The following is a 25814-nucleotide window of genomic DNA, read 5'->3' as shown; positions in this document are numbered from 1 at the left end:
TATATGTATATGTATATGTATATGTATATGTATATGTATATGTATATGTATATGTATATAATATGAAAAGTGAAAGTAGCAGTGTTAGTTGCTCAGTCATGTTCGACTCTTTGCGACTCCATGGACTGTAGCCCACCAGGCTTCTCTGTCCATGGAATTCTCTAGGTAGGAATCCTGGAGTGGGTTGCCATTTCCTCCTCCAAGGTGTCTTTCTGACCCAGGGATTGAAACTGGGCCTCCTGTATTGCAGGCAGATTCTTTACCTACTGAATCACCAGGGAAGCCCATATATAGTATATATATATGTATACACTATACACTATACCCTAACCCTAACCCTAGCCCATATATACTATATATGTATATACATACTAAGTACTGTATATATACATACATATATATGCTGTGGATATATATATATATACACACACTACTATCCATATAATATAAAAGCCATTATATAAGGGATATAACTCTATGTACATATCTATATATATAATATTTACATCGTTTGTTTCATAAGCTGCCATATTAAGTGAAGTGATATGAAATTGCTTGACAAATATAATACACTATACAATTACAATGCACCCTTATGAAAATTAAGTTGTTAACATGGCTCCCTCAAATGCTGAACCTGTTTCTTAGGAGGGCTGACAGCAGCAGAATTCCGAGCTTTAAAGCCTGGATTCATGGACAGAAGAGTGATTTGCTGTGGCTTTCCTCCAGCTGGAGGATGTGGGGCATGAAATGGCCTGGAACTCTCGGAGGACACACCGCTCATTGGTTGTGCCAGTGAACAGAAGCTTAACTCTTTGACTTGGCTTCTCAACTCATTGGCAGGAGCTGCCGACACCATCCTTTCTTGGTAGAACCGGAGTCAGCAGACTCCTGGGCGGGCGGGAGGGAAGACCCACGAGCCAGGCCTCAGGCTGCCGAGCTGCCGACACAGCACGCTTCTTTCCTCCTGTCTGTAGCCACGCTTCTTATCACTTCCACACAGTGTCCTGCTCCCTCAAGGCAGACAGCGTTCGTGGGGTCTTCCCTCCTGAACATCCCAGAGAAGGGAACCGGGCTTTCAGCTATGCCAGCTTGGACAGTTGCCAGTTCTCATCCCAGACAGGCTTCCCACTTTCCCCAGGTGCTTTCCCGGCTGCGTATACTTCAAATATTTCACAGTTCTTTCAAACGCAGCTGGACTGCTTTGGACATACCCTGCAATCAGACTAAGACAATTCTCCAGATCTGCCAAGTTGCTGTCTCTGACACATTTCTCATCACCATGCACCATTTCACCACTCTGCCAGCTGCTCACACGTACCCACTCATGACTTCCCAGTTTCTTCGCTTAGTCAATGCACTTGGTGGCTGCTGAGAGTGACTGACCTATTTTCTAGATTTTTCTACTTTTCCTATTTCCTACAATTTGCTGTATTTACCTCCTGCCCTCAGGGAGGATTTCCTTGGGGGACACAGTTATTTCTGTGAGGATCAGATGCCTTAAAAGACAGCAAAGGCTCCTGGCAAAAGCTGTGTTACCAACAGATCCAATTAATCCTTGTCTCCCGGCCGGCCTCTTGATGGCCTCCTTCTGGAAAACATCTTAAGGAAAAGACAGTGCTGGCTAAATACTAGCTGACAAGGAACGGAACCAGGCAGCTGTTTTGCCAACTTTAAAGGGAGAGAAGAGAGTCTGGCTATAACTAACTCAAGAAACCCTGAAGACTCTGAGATTGTCTATGTTCTTTCCTAAGATCCATAGGCTTTGGGGACCTGCCTCAGACTGGATTTCATCGCATTTCTCCTGCACCATCCCATCATCTTCTACATTCCCTTTTTCTTTTTAACTTCTGTGAGCTTAGAAAAAGGATCCCCGTGAAGAGAACACACGCCTAATGAAAGATACAGGTGATCTGATTCAACATGGTTGTATCAGTTGGGTCATTTGTAGAGACATAAATGAGCCTAGAGTGAAGTTAAGTCAGAAAGAGAAAAACAAGTATTGTATGCTGCTGCTGCTGCTGCTGCTAAGTCGCTTCAGTCGTATCTGACACTGTGCGACCCCAGAGACGGCAACCCACCAGGCTCCCCCGTCCCTGGGATTCTCCAGGCAAGAACGCTGGAGTGGGTTGCCATTGCCTTCTCCAATGCATGAAAGTGAAAAGTGAAAGTGAAGTTGCTCAGTCGTGTCCAACTTCTAGCGACCCCATGGACTGCAGCCTACCAGGCTCCTCCATCCATGGGATTTGCCAGGCAAGAGTACTGGAGTGGGTTGCCATTGCCTTCTCCACAAGTATCATATATTAATGCATATATGGGGAATCTAGAAAAAAAATGGTACAGATAAAACTATTTTCAGGGCAGGAATGGAGACACAGATGTAGAGAATGGATGTGTGGACGTGGGGCAGAGGATGGGGGGGTGGTAGGATGAATTGGGAAACTGGGATTGACCTACGTGCACGTGTGTGCCAAGTTGCTTCAATCGTGTCTGACTATTTGCGACCCTGAGGACTGTAGCTCACCAGGCTCCCCTGTCCATGGGATTCTCAAGGCAAGAAAACTGGAGTGGGTTGCCATGCTCTCCTCCAGGGGATCTACCCGGCCCAGGGATCGAACCTGCATCTCTTATGTCTGTTGCACTGGCAGGTGGGTTCTTTACTGCTAGTACCACTTGGGAAGCCCTGTAGACAATGTTTGTGTCCTGCTAAGATCCGTAGATTGAAGCCCTGAACCTCAGTGTGATGGGATTGGGAGGTGGGGTCTTGGGGAGGTAATTAGGTCATGAAGGTGAAGCCCCTATGATGGGATTAGCGCCCTTACAAGAAGAGGAAGAGACCAGAGCCCTCTCTCTCTGCCACCTGAGGGCACAGCTCAGAACAACTGCTCGGAAGTGGGCTCTTATTAGAGCCCAGCCTTGTTGACTTCTAGCCTCCAGACTATGAGAAAATAAAATTTTGCTTAAGGTCTCCAGTCTATGGCAGCATTGTTACATCAGCATGAGCTAGGAGAAGGAAATGGCAACCCACTCCAGTGTTCTTGCCTGGAGCATCCCAGGGACGGGGGAGCCTGGTGGGCCACCGTCTATAGGGTCACACAGAGTCGGACACGACTGAAGCGACTTAGCAGCAGCAGCAGCAGCAGGACACTAATTGAATGCAGTACTGACCGGGGATTCAAAGCATCCATCCTTGGCCCCCAAGGGCATCTCATGAGAGACCAGAGCTTTGTGCAGACAGTATCCTGTCTTGAGAAGGCTGTGCTGCATTTCCAAGTCAAAATTCCCTCTTGATGCACTTGTGAAGCTTAAGCAATTTGTTGTCGAGATGACTTTAACCTGGCTCGGGCTCAGCTATCTTTAGTGCGTGATGAACCACGCGACCTGCCTAATCTAGTTGCTGTTGCCATTTGTAATAGAAGAAAAAGCCCATTAAAGGAAACATCAAGGGTATCCTTGGAGGTGAAGAGAAAACAGCAAATCGTAACATGTTCCCCAAGGCTTGTGCGTGAACTGAAAAAAGGGAATATCTTACATATTAATAGGAACTTAAAGGAGGCCTGCCGAGATGAAACACAGGACTGTGTGAATCTGAATATCAAATCGACGATGAATCCTTAGTGTAAGTGTGTTCCCCTTGGTGTCTGCTTTTCTTAGGTGCCAAAGCTGGCAACTCTGCCTTTGAGCCCTGCTACTCAAAGTGCAATCCCTGGACCAGAAACCCTTGCTTCCCTGCAAAACATTAAAAACGGAGAATTCAGTTCCATCACAGACTTATTGAATCAGAATCCGCACTTTTTAACAAACCCACCCAGATTTTAGCCTGTCCATTTGAGAGGTGCTGCTTTAGAAGTTACCAGCTATTCTCACAGACTTTATTGCATTGGTCTGTAGAACTGTCCCAACAGGGTGGCAAGGGAAGGAGAAGCAGGGGAGGACCTTTCCTGACCACCTGGTCCTGTTGTCAGAATGGAGGTTTCCATGCTGACAGGGTCATGGGTGTGCCCACAATCTCCTCCCATCAGAGGGCACACTCTCCTCCTTCTACCTCACCTTCTGTTTCCAGACCCGATGGGCTACTGAAGTACACTGAGATCTGCCAGAGATGGATGAAGGTGAGAGCAGGAATGAAGATGGGCCCATGTTCTAGGGGAGACACTGCTCATACATCCTTGACCATCAACTCAACACAGCCGCTCTTACCCTGCAGTTGCCATAGCAGCCACATCTGTGTGTATCCTGTTTTGTGTCAAAGTCATCCCCAATTTCAACAGGCGATATTCATTTTGTAACAGCTATTATAAAACAATACATACTGGGGGAAAACAATACATACTTGGGGACACAGAGCGACATATCTATTGTAGGAGTCATTTTGACTTTGGAAATGTTAACATATGAAATAGACATGCTTCTGAATCAAGGAGGTATGGTAGAGAGCTTAGAGCAGCATTCAGAAAGCAATCAGGAGAAAAATGGGTGATGGCAGCCAAGTCTGAGCAAGTACTTAGGATAAAAGGGCTGCAGAGACTGTGGCTAAAGGAATTGGAAGGATAAAAGATTGTACAAAGAGGAAGAAATATCTAGGATACCAGCAGCCTCATCTCACAGTCCTGAGTTTTAAAACTCTAGACAATTTCTATCAATGCTAGTAAACATTGCTGCTCCACACTTGATAGATATTTTTTGAAATAAAAGTTCTGTTTCTTTTATTTCACAGGGTGACAAGAATAACCTTTCTTTCTTTCTTTTCTTTTTTTTTTTTTTACAAGCATTCCTAAACATTTCAGAAGGCCTTTCATTTGAAAGTCCATACTTCAAAAATAGGGGAAAAATACCTTGTCTGCATTATAAATAGATTTTTCAACTTACAAAACAGTTCAGTGGAATTTTCTTTTTTTAGTGACAACTTCTCTGCTGTGTTCCTAGATCAATTAATATTTGGATGAGAAGAAAGTTTTAATTAAATTTAATCCAACAAGTCTGTATTGGTTATCTACTTACAATGTTATTAAATATAAAGTTATAATATTAAGAGTTCATTATAGTGGAAGAAGTAAAAAGAGAATTAAGAAAACCATGTCAAATTATAACTTTTCAATGGAAGTATAATTTGAGTCACAAATATTTGCCAGTATTATCTTTTTATTAATACGTTGGGTTAAAGTCTGGAATATTCCTGCAAATGATTTTATTGTATTAAATTTGATGATTTCCCTCACCTGCATAAAATCCTCTAATGGCTTCTCATGGACTCAGGATAAAATTCAAATTTCATCCCTGAGTACTGAACAGGTGTGTCTCCTGGCTATGTGGTCCTTTCCCAACCCACAGTCCAACAGGAGGGTACTTAAAGTTCCAAAGTCCACTGTCCTGTCTCCAGTCGCTGTGCCTTTTCATGTGTTGACAGACACCACTGCCGTCACATAGTACTTAATTGACAGAGCCTTACACAGCGCCTGGGCTGAGGGTGTGCTTAATAAGATTGCTGATGGACTGAAGGAACCAAAGAGCAAAGAATCTACTTCATTTGTTCTCCTAGCCCAGGGATGGCAGTATATATCTGTCTCTTGTTTTAGAGTCAGGGATGGCAGTATATATCTGTCACTTGTTTTAGAGTCAGGGTATTGAAATGAAATGGCTTCTCACGTGGCTCAGTGGTAAAGAATTTGCCTACAATGCAAATTGTGAGATCAAATGTGAGTTTGATCCCTAGGTCGGGAAGATACCCTGGAGAAGAAAATGGCAGCCTGCTCCACTATTCTTGCCTGGGAAATTCCATCGACAGAGAAGCTTGGCAGTCTACAGTCTAGGGGGTTGCAAAGAGTTGAACAGGACTTAGTGACTAAACAACAACAACAACCGCAGTGAAAAGAATACTCTCTAGGGTTTGGGAGATGTCAGCTTTCACCTTAGTTCATCGGCTACCCTTAGACTAATGGTTTACCCTGTCTAGATTCCTGACTGCATAATGAGGAACTTGGCTGAACCATCCCAGGCTCTTCTCGATCTGACTTCATGGTCTTTATCTTCCCCATTCATTTTCTTGATGGAATGTAGTCCCCTCCCCAGTCCTTGCAGCAAACCTTTCTTTATATTTCTTCTGTAAGAATTTACAGGGCCTTCTCTGGTGGTCCAGTGGTTAAGAATTCACTTTCCAATGCAGGGGATGCGGGTTTGATCCCCCGTCAGGAAACTAAGATCCCACATGCTGAGGGGCAGCTAAACCCCCTTGCTGCAACCACTGAGCCTGCATGCCCTAGGGCCCTTGCACTACAACCAGAAAAGCCCACGTACTGCAATGAAGACCCAGCGCAGCCAAAATAAAAATAAAAATAATAAAAAAATTGCACACGTGCTAATATTCAGTAACCAGTGTAACTCTCCATGGAAATGCAGTTCAAAACACAGCCGCAGTTTTAGCCGAGGCTAAAAGGTAAACACAGATGGCAATGGAGCAGCTTGAAAAATCAACCACTTTATTCATTAGGCCACCTGGTCATCCTTTACAGTGTCTTTCTGTACAGTCGTTAGGAAAAGACACATTAGAAGCTGTTAATTCACACCTGAATTTGCTGGCCCAAGGTCCCCTTCACAGAAGACCAGAAACTGCTAAGTTTCTAAGCATTTTTAAGGGGCAGCACTGTTGATACTGTGAAAAGCCTTTGGTACCCTCATAATTTAAGACTGTCACATGGATATTTGGGGGGTAACTTGAAATGACTGCAGTTCTTTAAACAGCTGTCTTGTTTTCCTCTTGCTAATCTCTCTCTAGGGTGACTAATAATACCATTACCAATAGAAGATAAAAATGCAACTCAGCAGTGTAAGAAATTATACCCAATGAGCACCTCACTCGCACCCCTGCCTCCTGCAGCTTGGTCTGAACTTAATATCCATGAATCTTCTTCTTTTCTTTTCATCACAGCTGTTTCATATGCTCAAAAATGCCCAATAAGGCCCCAGAACAGACCCCTTCTTTTAGCTCTTCCACCTGCCTGTTGGTCCCCAAAGATTCCTTGAATCCAATTTACCAGCTGCTTTGCTCACCTGCATCCCTGCTGAGGAGGCTTTGGGCGGACTCCGCTCCTGGTGTCTGCCCTGCCTGCCAACTCCCAGCCAGTTCTCCCGTCCAACTTCTCCACCCTATGACAACTCAGGCCAAGCCCATTTCTGGGCTGAATCAAGAAAGTCAGAAACTCCATACCAAGGGGCAGTAGCCTTGGGCCGCAGAGCAGAGGAGGAGAACAGAGCCATCTCTCAGCAGGAAATTCCAATGGGTCTTTCTAAGGCACCAGACTTACGAGAATGCTTTCCTGGTTGTCTGTTATTTTCTTTTTCCCTTACCCTTCGAATCAGACTTCGGTATTTTCTTTTTCTCCCAGGGTGAAAAAAATTACAGTTGAACGTTCACTTCCTGTTTAACTTGTAATGGAAAAAAACCCCCAGTAAGCTGTGCAAATTTAACTATGGATAAAAATAGCTCCGCTACCTTAAAGTCATTAAGAGAACATAAAAAGCTCTTTGTGATCTCAAGATATCCGTAACCTGGCATCTGTCACCATCCCTCTGTCCTCATCCAGAGGGGAGGCATGCAGAACAAGGATTCCATGCTTAATGGCACCTTGAGAGTAAGTGCTCCCAGGTGCCCATCAAACCTGTCACTCTGAACAGCTGTCGCTAAGTGACGACTTGTCGCTCCACCCTCCGCTGGTTTTTGCATAAACAGGTCTGCAGCATTGTGCCAGGAGAGCCTTCCAGGAATGGATGTGCATTATCCCTTCCGCAAGAACAGCAAGCCACCCTCACCTGGCTTTGCTGTGTCCATTCCAACATTCCTCTTCGTTGGACGTGCCAGCCGTCACGCTCTCGTCCTTGCAGATGGTGTAGGGCAATGTTGACCAGACCTTTTTAGAGAGCTTCAGTTTCTCTTTTATGTCTGTGACCTGATCAAGAAAGCAAGGAAAGAGAGTGAACATTCTTGCTGGGCATCGTCCGTTTCTACACCAGGACACAGCGCAGGGGAAGGTTAGAATCCATGATGGGACGAGCACAGATTCCCCATCAGCTTTAAGAGAGAACCCATCCTGTAGGACTTATTGCCCAGGGAAGCCTCACTTCCTCCTTCCTCCACTTCCCTCTAGCTTCTGGCAGAGGGTACTCAGATAATTGACTCTTGGTTTTCCATTTTTTTCTGCCCTCCCATCCTTTGAATTAAAAACTTATGAGGCATCTCAACTGGCTGTGGGTCCCCCTCCGGCCGGGAGAAATAGGGGTTCCCTATTGCAAACACCCTCAATCTGATCTTCAGGATTCATTTGCCTGGATGTCAGATAAATACACCTAAGGGATGAAAAAAGAGATACTATGTGTTCCCCAAAGGTCTACTCATTTCTGCAAGAAATGAGTATAGTCACTAATTCAGCCTCTGGTGACCCTTGCTCTTGACCAATGGACAGGCCCACAGAGTACACTCTTGGACGATGAGGAGCACCCTAAACCCACTTTAAAATCTCTAGCAGCAGAGACAAGAATCATTCTGAATTCGAGTAAATGTAAAATCCACAGTCCTGTGGCTGGATGGCTGGGAGGAGCTTGGTACCAGCAACTGTAGGGCTTTCAGGCTCAGCTGTGACTTTTTGTCTGTCAAAAGTGTAGGACAGGGATTCAGTGCCATTTTGGCTCCACAATAAGAATCGAGGTTCATGCAGTCACACCATGATGTTCTACTCTATCTATAAGAACATGGGAAAATCTATGGATGGTGGAAATGCCACTGTTATAGGTTGAATTATGTCCTGTAATATTCATATGCTCAAGTCCTAGCCCTCAGAACCTCAAGAATATGACCTTATTTGGATCTGGGATCTTTACAGAGGTAAGGAAAGTTAAAATGAGGTCATTAGTTGGCACTAATATAATAGCACCGGTGTCCTTATACAAAGGGGGGCTTTGACCACGGGGGTGTGCACGGAAGCAAGACAATGTGAAGAGACGCAGGAAGAAAGCATTCATCTACAGGCCAAGGAGAGAAACCTGGACAAAATCCTTTCTTCACAGCCCTCAGAAGCAACCAACCCTGTTGACACTTCGATTTTCGACTTCTAGCCTCCAGAACTATGAGACCACACATTTCTGTGGTTTAAGCCACCCACACCTCATTGTGACAGCCTGGCAGACCTATACAGCATCCTAGAAGGGAGGACCACTCACACTTGCGATCAGTGGCCTTCGGAAACAAAGTATTCTGTGTTTACTGTGGATGCAGTACAGATCTGAGAAAACATTTCAATGACCCGTTGTCAGGTTTAAGAGGAAACACAAAAAAATAAAAGAGCATTTCATGTTGTCCTGAGTGATATTTCTCAGTAGTTCCAGAACTGTACAGTTTGTGGTCCTTGCTTATTTGTGATTCTGATGATGACAGAGATTTCAGCCCTGGGAAATGTCTGTTCACCAGTCAAGTACGGAAGATGACCGGAATGTTGAACCTAAGACCTTGATACATATCCTTGAATGATGTGATGTTATTTTTGTTTCAGAGCATAAAAAAAATCTGCAAGTGATGAAATTCCAAAGAGTAGCTTATACTCAGTAAATCTCAGGGTAGCTTAAAAATTACACTCTCTGATTTCCTCCATTGGTACCGACTTTGATCCATAGACTGCCCCCTTGGCCCTCCTTCCAGCCAATCTAACTGCCTAAAAAGTGTTAGCCACTTAGTCGTGTCTGACTCTTTGCTATAGACCCCATGGACTATAGCCTGCCAGGCTCCTCTGTCCATGGAATTCTCCAGGCAAGAATACTGGAGTGGGTAGCCATGCCCTCCTCCAGAAGATCTTCGAAACCCAGGGATGAAACCTGGGTCTTCTAATTGCAGACAGATTTTTTTTACTGTCTGAACCACCAGGGAAGCCGCTCTGACTGACTAAAGGGACCGCAGTGACGCTAGTCCTTTTCTGCTCACCATTCTTAGCACAAATGTATACACATATTGCCATTGGTTTTTAAAATTTTTTTGTTTTAAATATGTGTAGTCATTTCTGTCCAGCCATAGGTAGATGGATACTCTCTGTTTAACAACTATTCAAAAAACTTCAAATCCCTGAAACCTCAACTAGGAAATGTTGAAAGTATGACAGAAAAATCACCATTCTGCAGCCATCTCATAGTAATAACTGATCTCAGTGAGTATCATCAATAGATTCTTTTTAGGGTGGACACCCTAAAAGATGGATTCTGCTCACCAGTACCTGTGAATGTGAACTTGACCTTATTTGGAAATAAAATCTTTGTAGATGATCAAGTTAAAATGGGGTCATTCGGGTGGGCCCTAATCCAAAATGACTTCGTTCTTATCAAAAAGGTAGATTTAGATACAGAGATACCCACAGGGAGGAAGCCCTGTGGAGAGGAAGGCAGAGATTGGGATAATGCTTCTATAAGCCAAGGAACACCAGCGACGGCCAGTGAGCCACCAGAAGACAGGGGACAGGGCTGGGACAGACTCTCCCTCTTGGAAAGGAACAGCCCTGCTGATACTGGGGTCTCAGACCTCCAGCCTCCAGACTGTGAAAATTTAAGTTTCTTTTATTGTAAGCCACCCAGTTGGTGATTATGCAGTCCTAGCCAACTAGCACAACTGCAAAGAATACTGGGTAAAAGTTTGTTGGGGAAAAGGATATTTACACAATCTCAGAGCATCCCCTGCTGCTGCTGCTGCTGCTGCTGCTGCTGCTAAGCTGCTTCAGTCATGTCCAACTCTGTGCGACCCCATAGACGGCAGCCCACCAGGCTCCTCTGTCCATGAGTTTTTCCAGGCAAGAATACTGGAGTGGGTTGCCATTTCCTTCTCCAATGCATGAAAGTGAAAAGTGAAAGGGAAGTCGCTCAGTTGTGTCCGACTTCTAGCGACCCCATGGACTGCAGCCTACCAGGCTCCTCCTTCCATGGGATTTTCCAGGCAAGAGTACTGGAGTAGGTTGCCATTGTCTTCTCTGCAGAGCATCCCCTGGACCTTCCCGAATGGCTCAGTGGTAAAGAATCTGCCTGCCAATGCAGGAGATATGGGTTCAATCTCTGGGTCGGGAAGATCCCCTGAAGAAGAAAATGGCAACCCACTCCAGTATTCTTGCCTGGAAAAACTCATGGACAGAGGAGCCTGGTGGGCTACAGTTCATGGCAGGGTCACAAAAGAGTCAGACACAACTGAGTGATTAAACAACAACAACAAAGCATTTCCTACAGATTACTTATTATTACAAGAGGACTACTGGTCACCACTCTACAGGGCAGAAACCTGGCAGCCCCCAACTTGACCAAGTGATCAGTCATGGAACAGCTTGGTGCTGGGTACTTCCAGGTGTGATGGGACAGTATCAAAACATCACTTATGCAACAAAAATTCATAACCTCAATCCAATCATGAGGACACACTAGATAAAGGATGTCTACTAGACTACTCCCCAACTAAAGGATGTTTTACAAAACAGCTGGTCTGTATTCCTTAAAAATGTCAGTCATAAAAGATACAGAAAAGCTGAAGAGTTTGCCTAGGTTAAGGAGACTAAGAGACATGGTGTCCAAATAGAGTGGATGGCTCTGGATTGGATGATAGGTTGGTAAAATAATTGCCAAAAAGGATATGTTTATTTGGAAAAATTTGCACACTGACTCTATATCAGATAATAATATTGTATCAATGTTAAATTTCCTGAGTATGGACTCCTATTGTGATAACACAGGAGAATGTCAAGTTCTTAGGAGATACACATTGGAGTATATAGAACTAAAGAGATATGATTTCCACAACTTACCCTAGAATGGTTCAGGAATAATAAATATAAAACATATAGATGTATAGAGCAAGAGAGAGTGAGAAAGCAAATGTAAGAAATTTTTAATAATTGGTGAATCTTGAAGGAGATATACTTTCTTTTTAAAAATTGCAATTTTTCAGTAAGTTTGAATTTAAAAAAAATAAAACATGTCAAAAATAAAATCATTTACATGTGATTTGCTCAGCAGAGTGCCATTCTGATGTTCCTAACCTCTAACCTGGATTATTCCCTTAGGCCACTTATCCTCACTGTTCTCAAATGCAAACCCCAGAGGGAGAAACATGTATTACATATTCATCGCTAGTTCAGAAAATGGCCACCAGCTTCAGGATGGAAATAGTGTAGACTCTATTCCATCCCACAATAGATACACCAAGAATGAGCCTTCTATTTTCTGCTTATTTCATACAGAAACCCCACCTTTAAGCCGTGGGAGTCTGAACCAATTATATACATTTTTCAACACAGGGAAAGAAGAAAATTGCATGACATCCCACAGGTATCTCCTTTTTTGATATTTGCCAAGTGTATATTATGCTGCTTTTTCTTTTAATCAAACTCAGCATTATATCTTTCATGGTTTATTTTCAACACCATCCCCTCCCCTGACACCCATGAGACTTGGATGGAACTTTCTGTGTTCTAAGAGGGCCCCCATTCATGATTCTGAGTACTGATCGCTCCAATCCTTTATAATTGCTTATTTTTCTGATTCTAAGACCACATGCTTCTTGGAGGTAGGGACAGGGTTCTAATTTGTCTTTATTCTCAGTGCTTAGAAGGGGTCGGGTGACCAACCATCCCATTTTGCCCAGGACTTAGGGGGATCACTAATTTTTAGTGCAAAAACTGAAAATTCCTGGGCAAACTGAGATGAGTTAGACACACAGGTTTCAGCATACAGTATGTGTTCAATAAATGCTGGTTGAGAAAATCACTTATGCAGCAAAAATTCAGATTTCCAGCCTCCAGACTGTGAAAAATTAACTTTCTATTATTGTAAGCCACCCAGTTGGTGATTATGCAGTCCTAGTAAACTAGCACAAGTGCAAAGACGTTACAGGGTCACAGACCTTATAGTTAACAGAATATAGTTGAGGGTCACACCATGTGGGCTCTTATCTCAAAAGGGTCAGGAGGCCCTGATGGTCCCCCCAGGACTTCTATTAATATCTGCCTTAGTGAGGAGTGTGGATCTCTTCTGGCCGTTCACACAGCACATTTTCTAATCAGGTCATGTTCACTCTGGCATTTCAGAAGCCAGGCATTTTCATTGTGCAATCGAAGGTGATAACGGCAAAGCAGCAGTAAGAGATGCAAAAGCTGTTTTAACATTCTGCACGAAAACACCATCCAATTCACTTCCAGACTGCAGTGGTGAGGCAGACAGCTGAAAAAAATGGACACTATTAGCCACCGGAGAGGAATATGCCTTTGATTCTAAAGAATAGCTGGATGATTGCCCTTAGTTTTTTAGTATTAAGAAAATCTTTCGGTTCTCACAGCGTTTAGAAATATTTTTTCATTTTCCTGGTGGCTCAGATAGTAAAGAATCTGCCTGCAGTGGGGGAAACCTGGGTTTGATCCCTGGGTCGGGAAGATCTCCTGGAAAAGGGAATGGTAACCCGTTCCAGTATTCTTGCCTGGAGAATTCAATGGACGGGGGAACCTGGCCGACTACAGCTCACGGGGTAGCAAAGTGTCATACACGACTGAATGACTAACACTTTCAACACTTTTCTTTTTGAATGATAATGTAACTTTTCTGTAGCTCTAGATCTGAGTTTTTGTTGTGTGCTAAGCTTCATGTTAGCAAGTACTCTTGGTTGAAATATATCAGTAACAATAAGTGTGAAGTCTAATTCATTAATAGGCTTCCCTGGTGGCTCAGACAGTAAAGCATCTGCCTACAATGTGGGAGACCCGAGTTCGATCCCTGGGTTGGGAAGATCCTCTGGAGAGGGAAATGGCAACACACTCCAGTATTCTTGCGTGGAAAATCCCATGGACAGAGGAGCCTGGTAGGCTACAATCTATGGGGTCGCAAAGAGTCGGACACGACTGAGTGACTTCACCTCACCTCAATTCATTAATAACACAAACTTGATGGAAACAAAGACCTGGGATCAAATGAGAATTTCTAATTTCTTTTCCCTGCTTCCCAAATGAACTGTCTCTAATAGTTGCAAATTATATTTACCACTTATCCAGTGTTACATTAGGAATACTATACTAAATATTAGAAATATCTGCATACTAAATATTTTTCATCTATGCTATTGATTGAATGTGAAAGTTAAACAACAATTTCTGTTATGCCATAGGTATCTGATCCAAACAGACACTATTGGAATCCACTGGAAGAATGCGAGCCTTCTGATAGAACTTATCTGGACTTGATTCTGATTTCTGACTCAGTTTCAACGACTGGCTGCAGTAAAGGCGGACACTCAGTTTAAAGCCTGTGAAGGGTCCTGAATACTTAGCTATAGAAACACAGTGGTACCATTTTCATACCCACCCTACAGAACTGTACAATTACACAAAAGAGAGAGGCAGGCAACAAAGTGGGGGCGCTGCTGAAATCAAAGGGATCAGCAAAAACAAAGAGCAGAAAGAAGGACTGTCCAAGAACTGTCGTCTGATTTCTTCATTTAAGAGGTAATCTTGCCCCAGATATTTAACTTGAATCTTATTGGGCTTCTGACTTAACAGCTTCCAGTTTACAGGAAATATTAGGGACAGAAGTATAAATTAAGTAACACCATAAATAAATGGTCAGACACATCCAGTGTGTGGGATATTATATAAGACAGCTGGCTTTGACTTTTCAAAAGAAGAGGGAAAACAATAAAGGGAAAGTTTTGTAAATGAAAAAAAAAAAAACCCTAAAAGCGTAACAATCAAATGCTATGTGAAGACATTAACAGAATCTTGGATCTGGAGATGGGTACCAAGGGGTAAGGGAGCTTTGAGATAATTGAGGAATTTTGAATATGGAATAGATAGTGGATGATATTATTGAATTCTGTTTCTATTTTTAAGTGTAATCCTGACATTGTGGTTGTGTAGGAGACTGTCCTTGCTTTTAGAAGATTCACAAGGAGGTATTCGGAGATAGGTGTTATTTTGTCTTAGACTTGAAAATAGCAAAAAAGTCAACCATGATTGAATCTACACAAAGAACACATGGATGTAAACTTTATTATTTTTCCAACCATTTTAGTGTCATTCGAAAAAGTTAACAATAGCAGAAAGTTAGGAAAAGAAATAAGACTTTACTGTCAGGACACAGGATGTTTAAGAGTCTTGCTATATTCAGCCTAGGGCAGTAATGGACTCAAAACAATTGGAGGCTAACTGGGAGCTTTCTTAGAGCTAAAGCATTTAACATTCAATCTTCACAATTCTGTGCTGAAATATTACTCCCTGCTTGCAACTAGGAAAAGGGGGTTTAGAGAGATGAAAAAATTGGCCTCACATCTAGTCAGTGAAAGTGAAAGTGAAGTTCTCTCCGTCATGTCTGACTCTTTGTGACCCCATGGACTATACAGTCTGTGGAATTCTCCAGGCTAGAATACTAGAGTAGGTAGCCTTTCCCTTCTCCAGGGGATCTTCCCAACCCAGGGATCAAACTGAGGTCTCCCGGGTTACATGCAGATTCTTTAGCAGCTGAGCCACAAGGGAAGCCCATCTAGTCAATGGTGGAGAGGAAATTCAAATTCAAACATAGACTTTTTTTTTTCTTTTTTTAAAATTTATTTATTTATTTATTTTTAATTTTTACTTTACAATTCTGTATTAGTTTTGGCATAGATTGACATGAATCCACCACAGGTGTACATGCGTTCCCAAACATGAACCCCCCTCCTACCCCCCTCCCCACAACATCTCTCTGGGTCATCCCCGCGCGTCAGCCCCAAGCGTGTCATATCCTGCATCAGACATAGACTGGCATTTCGATTCTTACATGATATTATACATGTTTCAATGCCATTCTCCCAAATCATCACACCCTCTCCCTCTCCCTCTGAGTCCAAAAGTCCGCTATACCCATCTGTGTCTTTTTTGCTGTCCTGCATACAGGATCATCATTGCCATCTTCCTAAATTCCATATATATGTGTTAGTATACTGTATTGGTGTTTTTCTTTCTGGCTCACTTCACTCTGTATAATCGGCTCCAGTTTCATCCATCTCATCAGAACTGATTCAAATGTATTCTTTTTAATGGCTGAGTAATACTCCATTGTGTATATGTACCACAGCTTTCTTATCCATTCATCTACTGATGGACATCTAGGTTGTTTCCATGTCCTGGCTATTATAAACAGTGCTGTGATGAACATTGGGGTACATGTGTCTCTTTCAATTCTGGTTTCCTCTGTGTGTATGCCCAACAGTGGGATTGCTGGGTCATAAGGCATTTCTCAAAAATATACAAGCAACTCCTGCAGCTCAATTTCAGAAAAATAAACGACCCAATCAAAAAATGGGCCAAAGAACTAAATAGACATTTCTCCAAAGAAGACATACGGATGGCTAACAAACACATGAAAAGATGCTCAACATCACTCATTATTAGAGAAATGCAAATCAAAACCACAATGAGGTACCACTTCACACCAGTCAGAATGTCTGCGATCCAAAAATCTGCAAGCAATAAATGCTGGAGAGGGTGTGGAGAGAAGGGAACCCTCCTACACTGTTGGTGGGAATGCAAACTAGTACAGCCACTATGGAGAACAGTGTGGAGATTCCTTAAAAAACATAGACTTTAGAATTGTTACTTTTAACGACTCAGCTTGATAAGGGTGTTGTCTACAGCCATGGTCTCCAGCTTGTGTTTGTTGGGGGTTGGTGATAGGGTGTTGTCTACATCCTTAGGGGTGGGCAGGATGATTCAGTGTGATTCAAGACAAAGACATTAGAACTTCTATTTCTATTTTTAAATATAAAAATATAAGGGGAGTTAAGCCTTTCTAGTATTTCATCTATCTAGAGATTGACATGCCTTCAACGAGTTCATATAGCAGTGGCAGTTTCTCAATTATCCTGTAGAAAGAGTGAGATTTCTACATTGGGAAAAGGCTTGGAATGGATCTTCCTCTCCCCTCATTAGCTTGCTCCTAGGATATTGAAATCTACCACAGTTCATATGTGCTGGTTAAATGCATCTATAGATTAGATGATGCAGTTTTAACTAACTCATTAAATGGACCAGTGACTTAAAATGACTTTTGCAAAGAAACTTTGGATTTCTTTCTTCTCAAACAGGGCAAGCACAAGGAAACAATAATAAAACGGCAGGCATGACATAGCCCTCACATCAGCAACTTTACAAAGTACAAATAATAAAGCTTCTGCATTTTCTCTCACTTTTCAAAAGTTTCTATTTTTTTGCATAAGTTTCACAAGGTACAGAATATACTAGTGTAGCAGTGTTATATATAATTTATGCATAAGTAGTTATAAATATCCTGGGTATCTATGATTCTGAATTTTTGCTGATAGAGATGTGAGTCAAAAAAAAAAAAAATTGGAGCTTGCTAGTCTGTAGCCCAGGGACTGACACAATATACTTTGAATCCCTGACTTAGCAAGCAAAAACATTCAGTGAAATCTGTTTAATGAGACAGGGAGAGAGATCCTGCATAAGTCATCAGCGTGTCTGTGCTCAGTTGTATCAGACTCTTTGTGACCCCATGGACTGTGGCCCGCCAGGCTCCTCTGGGATTTCCCAGGCAGGAATACTGGAGTGGGTTGCCACTTCCTACTCCAGGGGATCTTCTTAACCCATGGATCGAATCTGCGTCTCTTGGATCTTCTGCATCAGCAGGTGAATTCTTTACCCCTAGTGCAACCGGGAAGCCCCCTCCACCAGCCTTCATGAGATAGGGAAATGTATTTATTATAATTTAGAAAAAGTTCCAATACATTGGTTAAACAAGAAAAATGGCTTTTGTTGCTAGCATTCATCCATTAAACACTTCATATATGCTTTCTGTTAAGTTAGGATTTCTGCTACCCACTGGGGATACAAACATAGCTGGTACAGAGTCACTATTCTTGAAGGGCACTAGCTTCCCTGGCTAGAGGCAGGTGAACAGACCCAGAACAAGTAGGACAGTCACGGGTAAGCAAAGGGCTCTGGGGGCACTGACATCAATTTGTCTGGAAGTTTCCTTCCCAACCAAATACAACTTTGCTGACATTTGCTTTCGGGTGGCTGCTGAACTTGGCCATGGGGACAATTAGGAAGCTGGATAATTAGTCATTTCTATCTGGAGGGAAAAAAAGCACAAAATGCATTATGTCCTCCCACATCTTTGCTCCAGTGATGGGCTGGCTGATCCACACACAAGTTATCGCTTTTCACGACCATTCTGGTCTTTAGCTCCTCATTTTGCTGAGGAGCATCTATGCTTTCCTGACTCCAGGAGACTTGGTAAACAGCACTGTGCATGTCCTGAGTGCTCAACAAATTTCTGTTGAATGAATAAATATATGGCAGCATTGCCAGTTATCTGCCAAGGGAAGTAAGATTTCAAAAATGGTCCATTATCTGCCCTGGTGGCTCAGTGGTAAAGAATCTGCCTGCTGATGCAGGAGATGTGGGTTTGATCCCTGGGTCTGGAAGATCCCCTGGAGGAGGAAATGCCAACCCACTCTAGGGTTCTTGCATGGAAATCCCCATGGACAGAGGAGCCTGCACGGCTATAGTCCATGGGGTTGCAAAGAGTCAGACAAGACTTAGTGATTAAACTACCAACTGCCAGCAACTGCCTGCTGGATTTTCATTTGGAGAGGAAGACATGGGTACATTCAGTCAAGCTTTCTGAAGAAAGTGCTTTCCCCTGACTTGATTACTCTCGAGGGACAGGGGGATCGGAGATGATCCCTCCAGTCCTCTAAGTGGGATTCTGGTCTCCTGCCATCTTGAATATCATTCCAGGTGTAATTTACATGGCTAAGATGGAAAAGACTTAGAGATCTCAGAGACAGTCTGGGCATGGGGAAAAAACATGAGAATTTAACTGAAACAATGCAAGGAGCCCCATCTTAAACAGTCTCTGCAGTCCTTATCAAGACATACCATACCCAGTAATTTACCTTTGGTTTTCTAAGTGAGTGACCTGTTAAATGTTGATGGGGAATACTTTTGAACTTTGTTATTACCTTTGTTTCTATGTGGATTCTTCAAGGGGGCGTATGATATCTCTTCCAAGAGACTTTGCCCATGGCTCTCTATTTCCTGAGGCCCATCTCCCCTGGACTTTTTCTGTCCTCTGGATCTTGCATATGAAGTGTGAGACATGAACTGTCAGATGACCCCCTGCTATCCCCTCTCAGTCATGCCAGGACCAGAATTCACTTCAGAGGATACCTGTTGTGTGTACCTGGCCAGATGCCCTATCTGCTATGACTTCAGAAAGACTGCCATGTGTTTATGTCATCTGTATGGGAACATAATATATCTGGATGTAAATAATATATACCACATCTTTAGAAAAAAGATGGTTAATATTTAAAGGGCTATACACTAAATAATACATGTTGAGGGGGGAAAGAAAACAATTTGAATATTTTATAGGCTGAAGGTCATTTGTTAGCTTTGGAAAACAATCTATTTAAAGAAACAAAGGGAGCCTCGTTTTTGCCTCTTGAACAAGACCACTTTGGCCAAGTTAAGGGAAATTCATGATACATGATACCACTTTTGCAACCTGAGAGTTTAATAATCTGGCTTCAGAGATGGTGACCTCATCCAGCTTTACTCTAGAGAAGAATGCTCTTTTCTTAGAGCACCAAGTCATTCAAGTCACATTGTCAACCTGCATTGGAATTCAGGCCGTGCTCCACCTCCAGTGCTCAAACATTGGTCTGAGTGCATGTGTTCATGACGGCAGTAAGTCCCCTACCTTAAAAGTTGTGAACTTTCAAAGATGTGAATACGCATCTGGTTCTAACCAGGAACCAGAATCTGTGCCATCAATGTCAGGTGGGAGCGAAATCGCCTGCCCTCTATTTCCTATCGCTGAAGATGCTTCAGCTCTACCATCTCCCATCCTCCTACCCTCCTCCAGTCAGTAACTTTTCTTACCTGTTCATTCAATGCCAACCCCTGTATACCAGCTGTTGTACTGTACTACTGTACTTTTCAAGGTACAGTATTGCAAGATTAAAAATGTTTTTTCTTTTTGTTTGTTTGCTTTTTTAATGTATTAGGTAACTCTAGTGGTAAAGAACCCGGCTGCCAATGCAGGAGACAAAAGAGATGTGGGTTTGACCCCTGGGTTGGAAAGATCCTCTGGAGGAGGGCATGACATCCCACTCCAGTATTCTTGCCTGGAGAGGAGACTGGCTGGATATGGTCCATGGGGTTGCAAAGAGTTGTACACGACTGAGGTGACTTAGCATGTATGCACATGTGAAAAGTATTATAAACCTATTATAGTACAGTATATACAGCCAATTGTGTTAGTTGAGTACGTGTGTGTGTGCTAAGTCGCTTCACTCATGTCCAACTTTGCGACCCTGTGGACTGGAGCCCGCCAGGCTCCTCTGTCCATGGGATTCTCCTGGCAAGAACACTGGAGCGGGTTGCTGTGCCCTCCGCAGGTGGGACCTAAGCTAACTTCATTGGACCTACAAACAAATGGACGTATGAGCTCACTCTTGGAACAGAACTCGTTCACGTGCAAGGACTTACTGTTCTCACTGGACACCACATCCAGACAGCCTGGAATAGAGTACTGAAAGCTCGGATGTCTCAGAAGGAATGCTGATTTTTAAAATGTGGTCACATATCCATGAATACGATCTTCCCAGCATTCTTGAGAAAGTGAGGGTTACTGATGCCATTTAGGTCAATCCAGAGGCTAAAGACACATGGGAGGCTTAATCTACTTGCTCAATTTACGTCAAAGCTTGAACTCTAGTCCAGTCTTCTGATATGGCTCTTGGTATCCTATTCACTAGCACATCAGTTTTCCATTTATTCTGATTCTGTGAAGCTCTTTGGTGTTATTTTTCAGATCTCAGATTGTCCTTGTCTATGGTGTAGTGTGGGCTTCCCTGGAAGCTCAGTGGTAAAAATCTGCCTGCGAGTGTAGGAGATGCAGGTTCAATCCCTGGGTCGGGAAGATTCCCTGGAGAAGGAAATGACAACCCATGCCAGTATTTTTGCCTGGGAAATCTTATGGACAGAGGAGCCTGACATGCTACAGTCCATGGGGTCATAAAGAGTTAGTGACTAAACAATGACAACTTGTAGTGTTTCAGTAGGCTCTGGAATGCTTGGAAAAATCACTTGTTACACGTGTTCTTTCGGGAAGCTTCTAAATTGGTCTTGGTCTTGTTAGATGCAGTTTATCAGTGAACCCAAGGCAGAATTTGGCCATACAATACTGTCACCCAGCTCTCTGCTGAGGACTTGAGTCACAAGACAATCTAAAACCAGTCTTGTGTTCTGGGCTTTCTCAGACATCCCCAGGGGATTTCACAACCCATTCCCAGCCATTACCACATGACATATCCTTGATCCTGTGGAATGGTACTTTTCACATTACTTGCCAAGGAGACAAACACACATGCGTTTTGTAGGAAAAACTAAAATGGATGAAAACACTGGTAGGAAGTGAGAGACTCACTGAAGGTTCGAAAGGACACTGTTTAGTTTTGTGGAGTTTCTGAGAGGATTGAGAATTGGATGAAAAATTTAAAGATCCGGCACCATGCCCTCAGGCTTCAAGTTTGGAGTTTCTCGGCTACAGGATGACACTGTGTTAAGGGCATGACCTTGAAAAGACAGATGGGGTTCTCTTCTGGCAAAACACTGGTCCTCAAAGTGGAATAAAGATGGGAAAATTTTTTTCCCTTTGCTGTTCCGGTCAGATCTCTGCAGCAGATCTTAAGAAAACAAAAGCAGAGTTTCAAATGTTCACGCCTTGTGACTAATATCCTGATGGTATCTCATTCCTTTATGGCACCTCTTATACATCCTCAAGGGATGGCACAGTTTGACATCAAAATGATATTGAATTCAAGAGTGAAAAGCAAAAGGCAGGAAGATGTTTGGTCGGCAGAAATACACGTGAAATCAAAGTGTTACTTTGCACAGTGGGTACCTAAATTGTGGCACTATTTACTTCTCAAGACTGAAAAGAGAAATAACTTCAAGAAGTGGTTTTGATCACTGAATCACGGAAAATAGAGGCTCAGCATGCCCCAACTTTTCTAGAACCATCTTGACAGCTACTCATCTAGACTCCATTTAAACATTTCCAATGACAGATATCAGTGCTAAGAGAAAGAGGACTCCGGATTTGATACCAGACCCAGCGCAAGTCACTGCTCCTCTCTGAGCAGTTTCTTCATGCACAAGGCTTGACCTTGGAACACAACGGTGTTCTTGCTTCTCCTCCTGTGATTGTCCCCGAGTGGGAGCCCCAACTTTCCCTCTTGCTTTGCTCTGTTTCTTTGCAATCACAGCTTCAATTGCCAAGAGGGGGTTCTGTTCTTTTCTGCTCATCACCCAGTGAAATCTCCTTTGGATTCATTTTTGACCTTAGGTCTGTCCAACCCCTGTTCTTTTGCTCTCTGCTCCCAGCTTTTGATACCAGCTCTGTCTTCTTTGGTTGCTACTTTTGGTGTTTATCACTTCTCGGGCATTATTTTGGCCATGCAGGTAGACTTAAGAGATGTGCATTGATTCCTGGGCCTGGAAGATCCCCTGGAGGAGGGCATGGCAAACTACTCCAGCATTCTTGCCTGGAGAATGCCATGGACAGAGGAACCTGGCGGGTTACAGAGGTGGATGTGACTGAAGCGACTTAGCACCCGTGGTGCAGACATCCCCAGGGAGCTTTCTGAAATCTAGATCGGGGTCCCCAGTCCCTGGGCCATGGGTTAGTTCTGGTCTCTGGTCTGTTAGGAACCGGACAGTACAGCAGCAGGTGAGCGGCAGGTGAGCGAGTGAAACTTCATCTATATTACAGCTGCTCCCCACCGCCTGAATTCCACTTCCTGTCAGATCAGCGGCTCACACTGATTCTGCATCATGGTGAGTTGTATAATTATTTCATTATATATCACAATGTAATAATAATAGAAATAAAGTGCACAATAAATGTAACACGCTTGAATCATCCCGAAACCATCCTTCACTCCTGGGTCCATGGAAAAATTGTCTTCCACGAAATCGGTCCCTGATGCCAAAAAGGTTGGGGACCACTGACCTAGAGCATGAACTGTGACCAGTGCCGATTCTAAGTTAGGTTATTAGACATGCGGTCTTCATGTTGCGGGACACTCTCAGAGGGAGGCTCAAAAGAAGAGAAAGAATTCAGAATTTCTAGCAGTTACAAAAGGCACATGGAAGCAGTTTGGATATTTAAAGACTGACTTCTTCTAATCATTTATCCGATCACTTTTGGAAGTTCTTTGCGGCTTGAAAAGCAGATTGCCCTCTCTTACCCTCAGTTTCCTAATATAGCGAACAAGGTCATGGCAGTGCTGGGAACAATCCCTTAGTATAGGACCAACCTGGAAATTAGCACTAATACAGGAGTGTTAGAGAAAGCTGATATATTTAATAGCTCAATTTTGCCAACATGAAAAAAAGCTTGAGGTTCTGAACATCCAGTTTTGCTGAAAAATTCTGATTCTTTGCCAACTATTACTTCAAAAGTGCTATCTCTCCATGAGAAGGGTCTTTGACAATACTCGGAGAATCCACATAGAGTCTCTAACTCGTCCCGTGATTGAGATACAGCAGTGATTCTGTTCAGCTCATAACCACCTGATGTGACTCTTAAAATGTTGCATTCTTGTCTTCAGGGAATGAAATCCAGGATCTTATGAGTACGTCTGCTAATTTAAAAAGGGAAAGGAGGCAGGGCAAAGCATTACACTTCCATTTGAGGCATTCCTGACTATTTTAGGATACATCATTTAATCCTAAAGGTTTAGGGCTGTATTCTTTCACAGCAAAGGTGAGAAATAGATGTGGATTTTGGTTTCTTGTTCTCAAGTCACTACAGATATTTGGAACTTACCAAGGAATGAGGAACCACGTTTTGCTCTTGCAAGACTGGTGCAATTGAGCAGGGCCTTCTTAAGTAAGATATTACAAATATGATTTCATCCAACAGCGAGACTACCCACAAGGAGGCATACACATTGGAAAAATAATTTAGGTACAGCACAGAAAAATATTTAGCAAGTGGTGGGTGGAAATCAGATTTACCTAAATTCTAAAACCATTTAGGGTGGAGATGGGTTGCCCTAAGTCTCTTATGGAGTAGGCAATAAAAAGCATACAAATCCCTGTTGGGCGTGCATGATTTGATTTACACTCAGCTATGTAGATCTGTACTGTGTGGTGCACAATAAATGCTATTTTTGCTTCTTTGGCATTCTATTTATAATAGAACATAATGTTCTGCCTTTTCCTTCATGGATTCATTTGGGAACTGGTTCCAGTTTAATTGCCAGTGATTTCGGCCTAAGGGAATTTGAGGAACAGCAGAATTAGATGGTAACAGATGCACCCAAGTATGTCAATCACAGGACCCAAGTATGTCTACGATCTCTAACTCCAGCGTGTTGTCTACACCTTGGGATGAGAAGACACGATTTAGTGGATAATTCCTTCTTCAGGTCTCAACTTCAACATTCTTTCTCTAAGGCTGGCTCCTCCCTTGAACCCCAGGGGGCACTTAGGACCTCCTTCGTAAGTGTGCACAGAGGTGTTTCTGCTCTTGTCATGACAATTTCCCCATTCATTGGCATTGTGGGTCTTCTCCCTCTCCAGACTGCAGGTGACATGGGGCAGGGCCTCGGTCCTTTATGTTCAGCACATCCTAGGAGATGGGTGTCCTCTCTGGCACAATGGCGAGCATTCAATAGATAGATGCTGCTAAGTCACTTCAGTCGTGTCCGACTCTGTGCGACCTCATAGACGGCAGCCCACCAGGCTCCCCCTGTCCCTAGGATTCTCCAGGCAAGAACACTGGAGTGGGTTGCCATTTCCTTCTCCAATGTATGAAAGTGAAAAGTGAAAGGGAAGTCGCTCAGTCATGTCCAACTCTTAGCATGGACTGAAGCCCACCAGGCTCCTCCATCCATGGGATTTTCCAGGCAAGAGTACTGGAGTGGGGTGCCACTGCCTTCTCTGATTCAATAGATAGATAGCCAGTGGATAAATAAATGAAAGAATGAGTGAATGAAGTAGAGTAGGCAGAGGGAAAGCCTCAATTCTGAGTCTCCAAGTTAAACTGTCAAGGAAATTTGAATTCTAGATGCCCTTAATTGCAAAATAAATTGTTGCCCTAGGGAGGGGCATCTTTTATAAACCTCCCTACCTGATGGAGAAATGGATGTGTAGGGTCTACTTATGAGTAGTTGGTTCAATTAAACACACACACACACACACATTTGTTTGGTGTCTATAATGTACTGGGCACAGAGTCCCATACACGATATCAGATGGTCCTGCCATCAGGGAACTTACTAGCTTGTGAGAGAAACAGACTGACACATGAATAAGCATGAGAAATGGCTCACAGGTTTCAGATTGTAGGTATGATAAGTCAGGTCAATGTTTTCCTATCGAGAAGGAGGCAACATTGAGGGAGGCTTCAAGGAAGAGGTGGCAGTTGAACTGACCCTTAAAGGAGGAGCAGCATTCTGCAGGTAGAAAGGTTAGGAAGATCTCTTTTTGGCAGAGGGACCCTGAGAGGCCACAGCTCATCGATGTGAAGCCTCTACAATATTCGAGAATGCAGAAGTATCCAGAGCGTGGAGACATGTTTACTTTAACTGTGACTTCGGCGAAGTTGCCTCATTTTCCTACAAGTTGGTTTCAAAATGGAGAAACAACTGCCTTTCCCTACCACTCCCCACTCCTACACTGCCAACTATCTCTTCTTAAAGACCTTGTAACACTTGGTAAGTTAATACATCATGAGGGCGC

General features: G+C 43.2%; 1 protein-coding gene across 1 annotated transcript in view; it reads right to left on the bottom strand.

Annotated features, from left to right (window-relative positions):
• Nucleotides 1–25814, bottom strand: part of GPC6 (glypican 6) — a 1226374-nt gene that overhangs the window by 17780 nt on the left and 1182780 nt on the right. The window contains exon 7 of the mRNA XM_040267334.1: nt 7807–7943. Within this exon, the coding sequence (XP_040123268.1) occupies nt 7807–7943 (137 nt within the window). The remainder of the gene's footprint in view (nt 1–7806; nt 7944–25814) is intronic.

The sequence above is a fragment of the Oryx dammah genome, unplaced genomic scaffold (assembly GCF_014754425.2).
Source record: "Oryx dammah isolate SB20612 unplaced genomic scaffold, SCBI_Odam_1.1 HiC_scaffold_24, whole genome shotgun sequence".
NCBI lineage: Eukaryota > Metazoa > Chordata > Mammalia > Artiodactyla > Bovidae > Oryx > Oryx dammah.
Note: the sequence above shows the minus strand (reverse complement) of the source record. Positions and strands in the feature narration are given on the sequence as shown.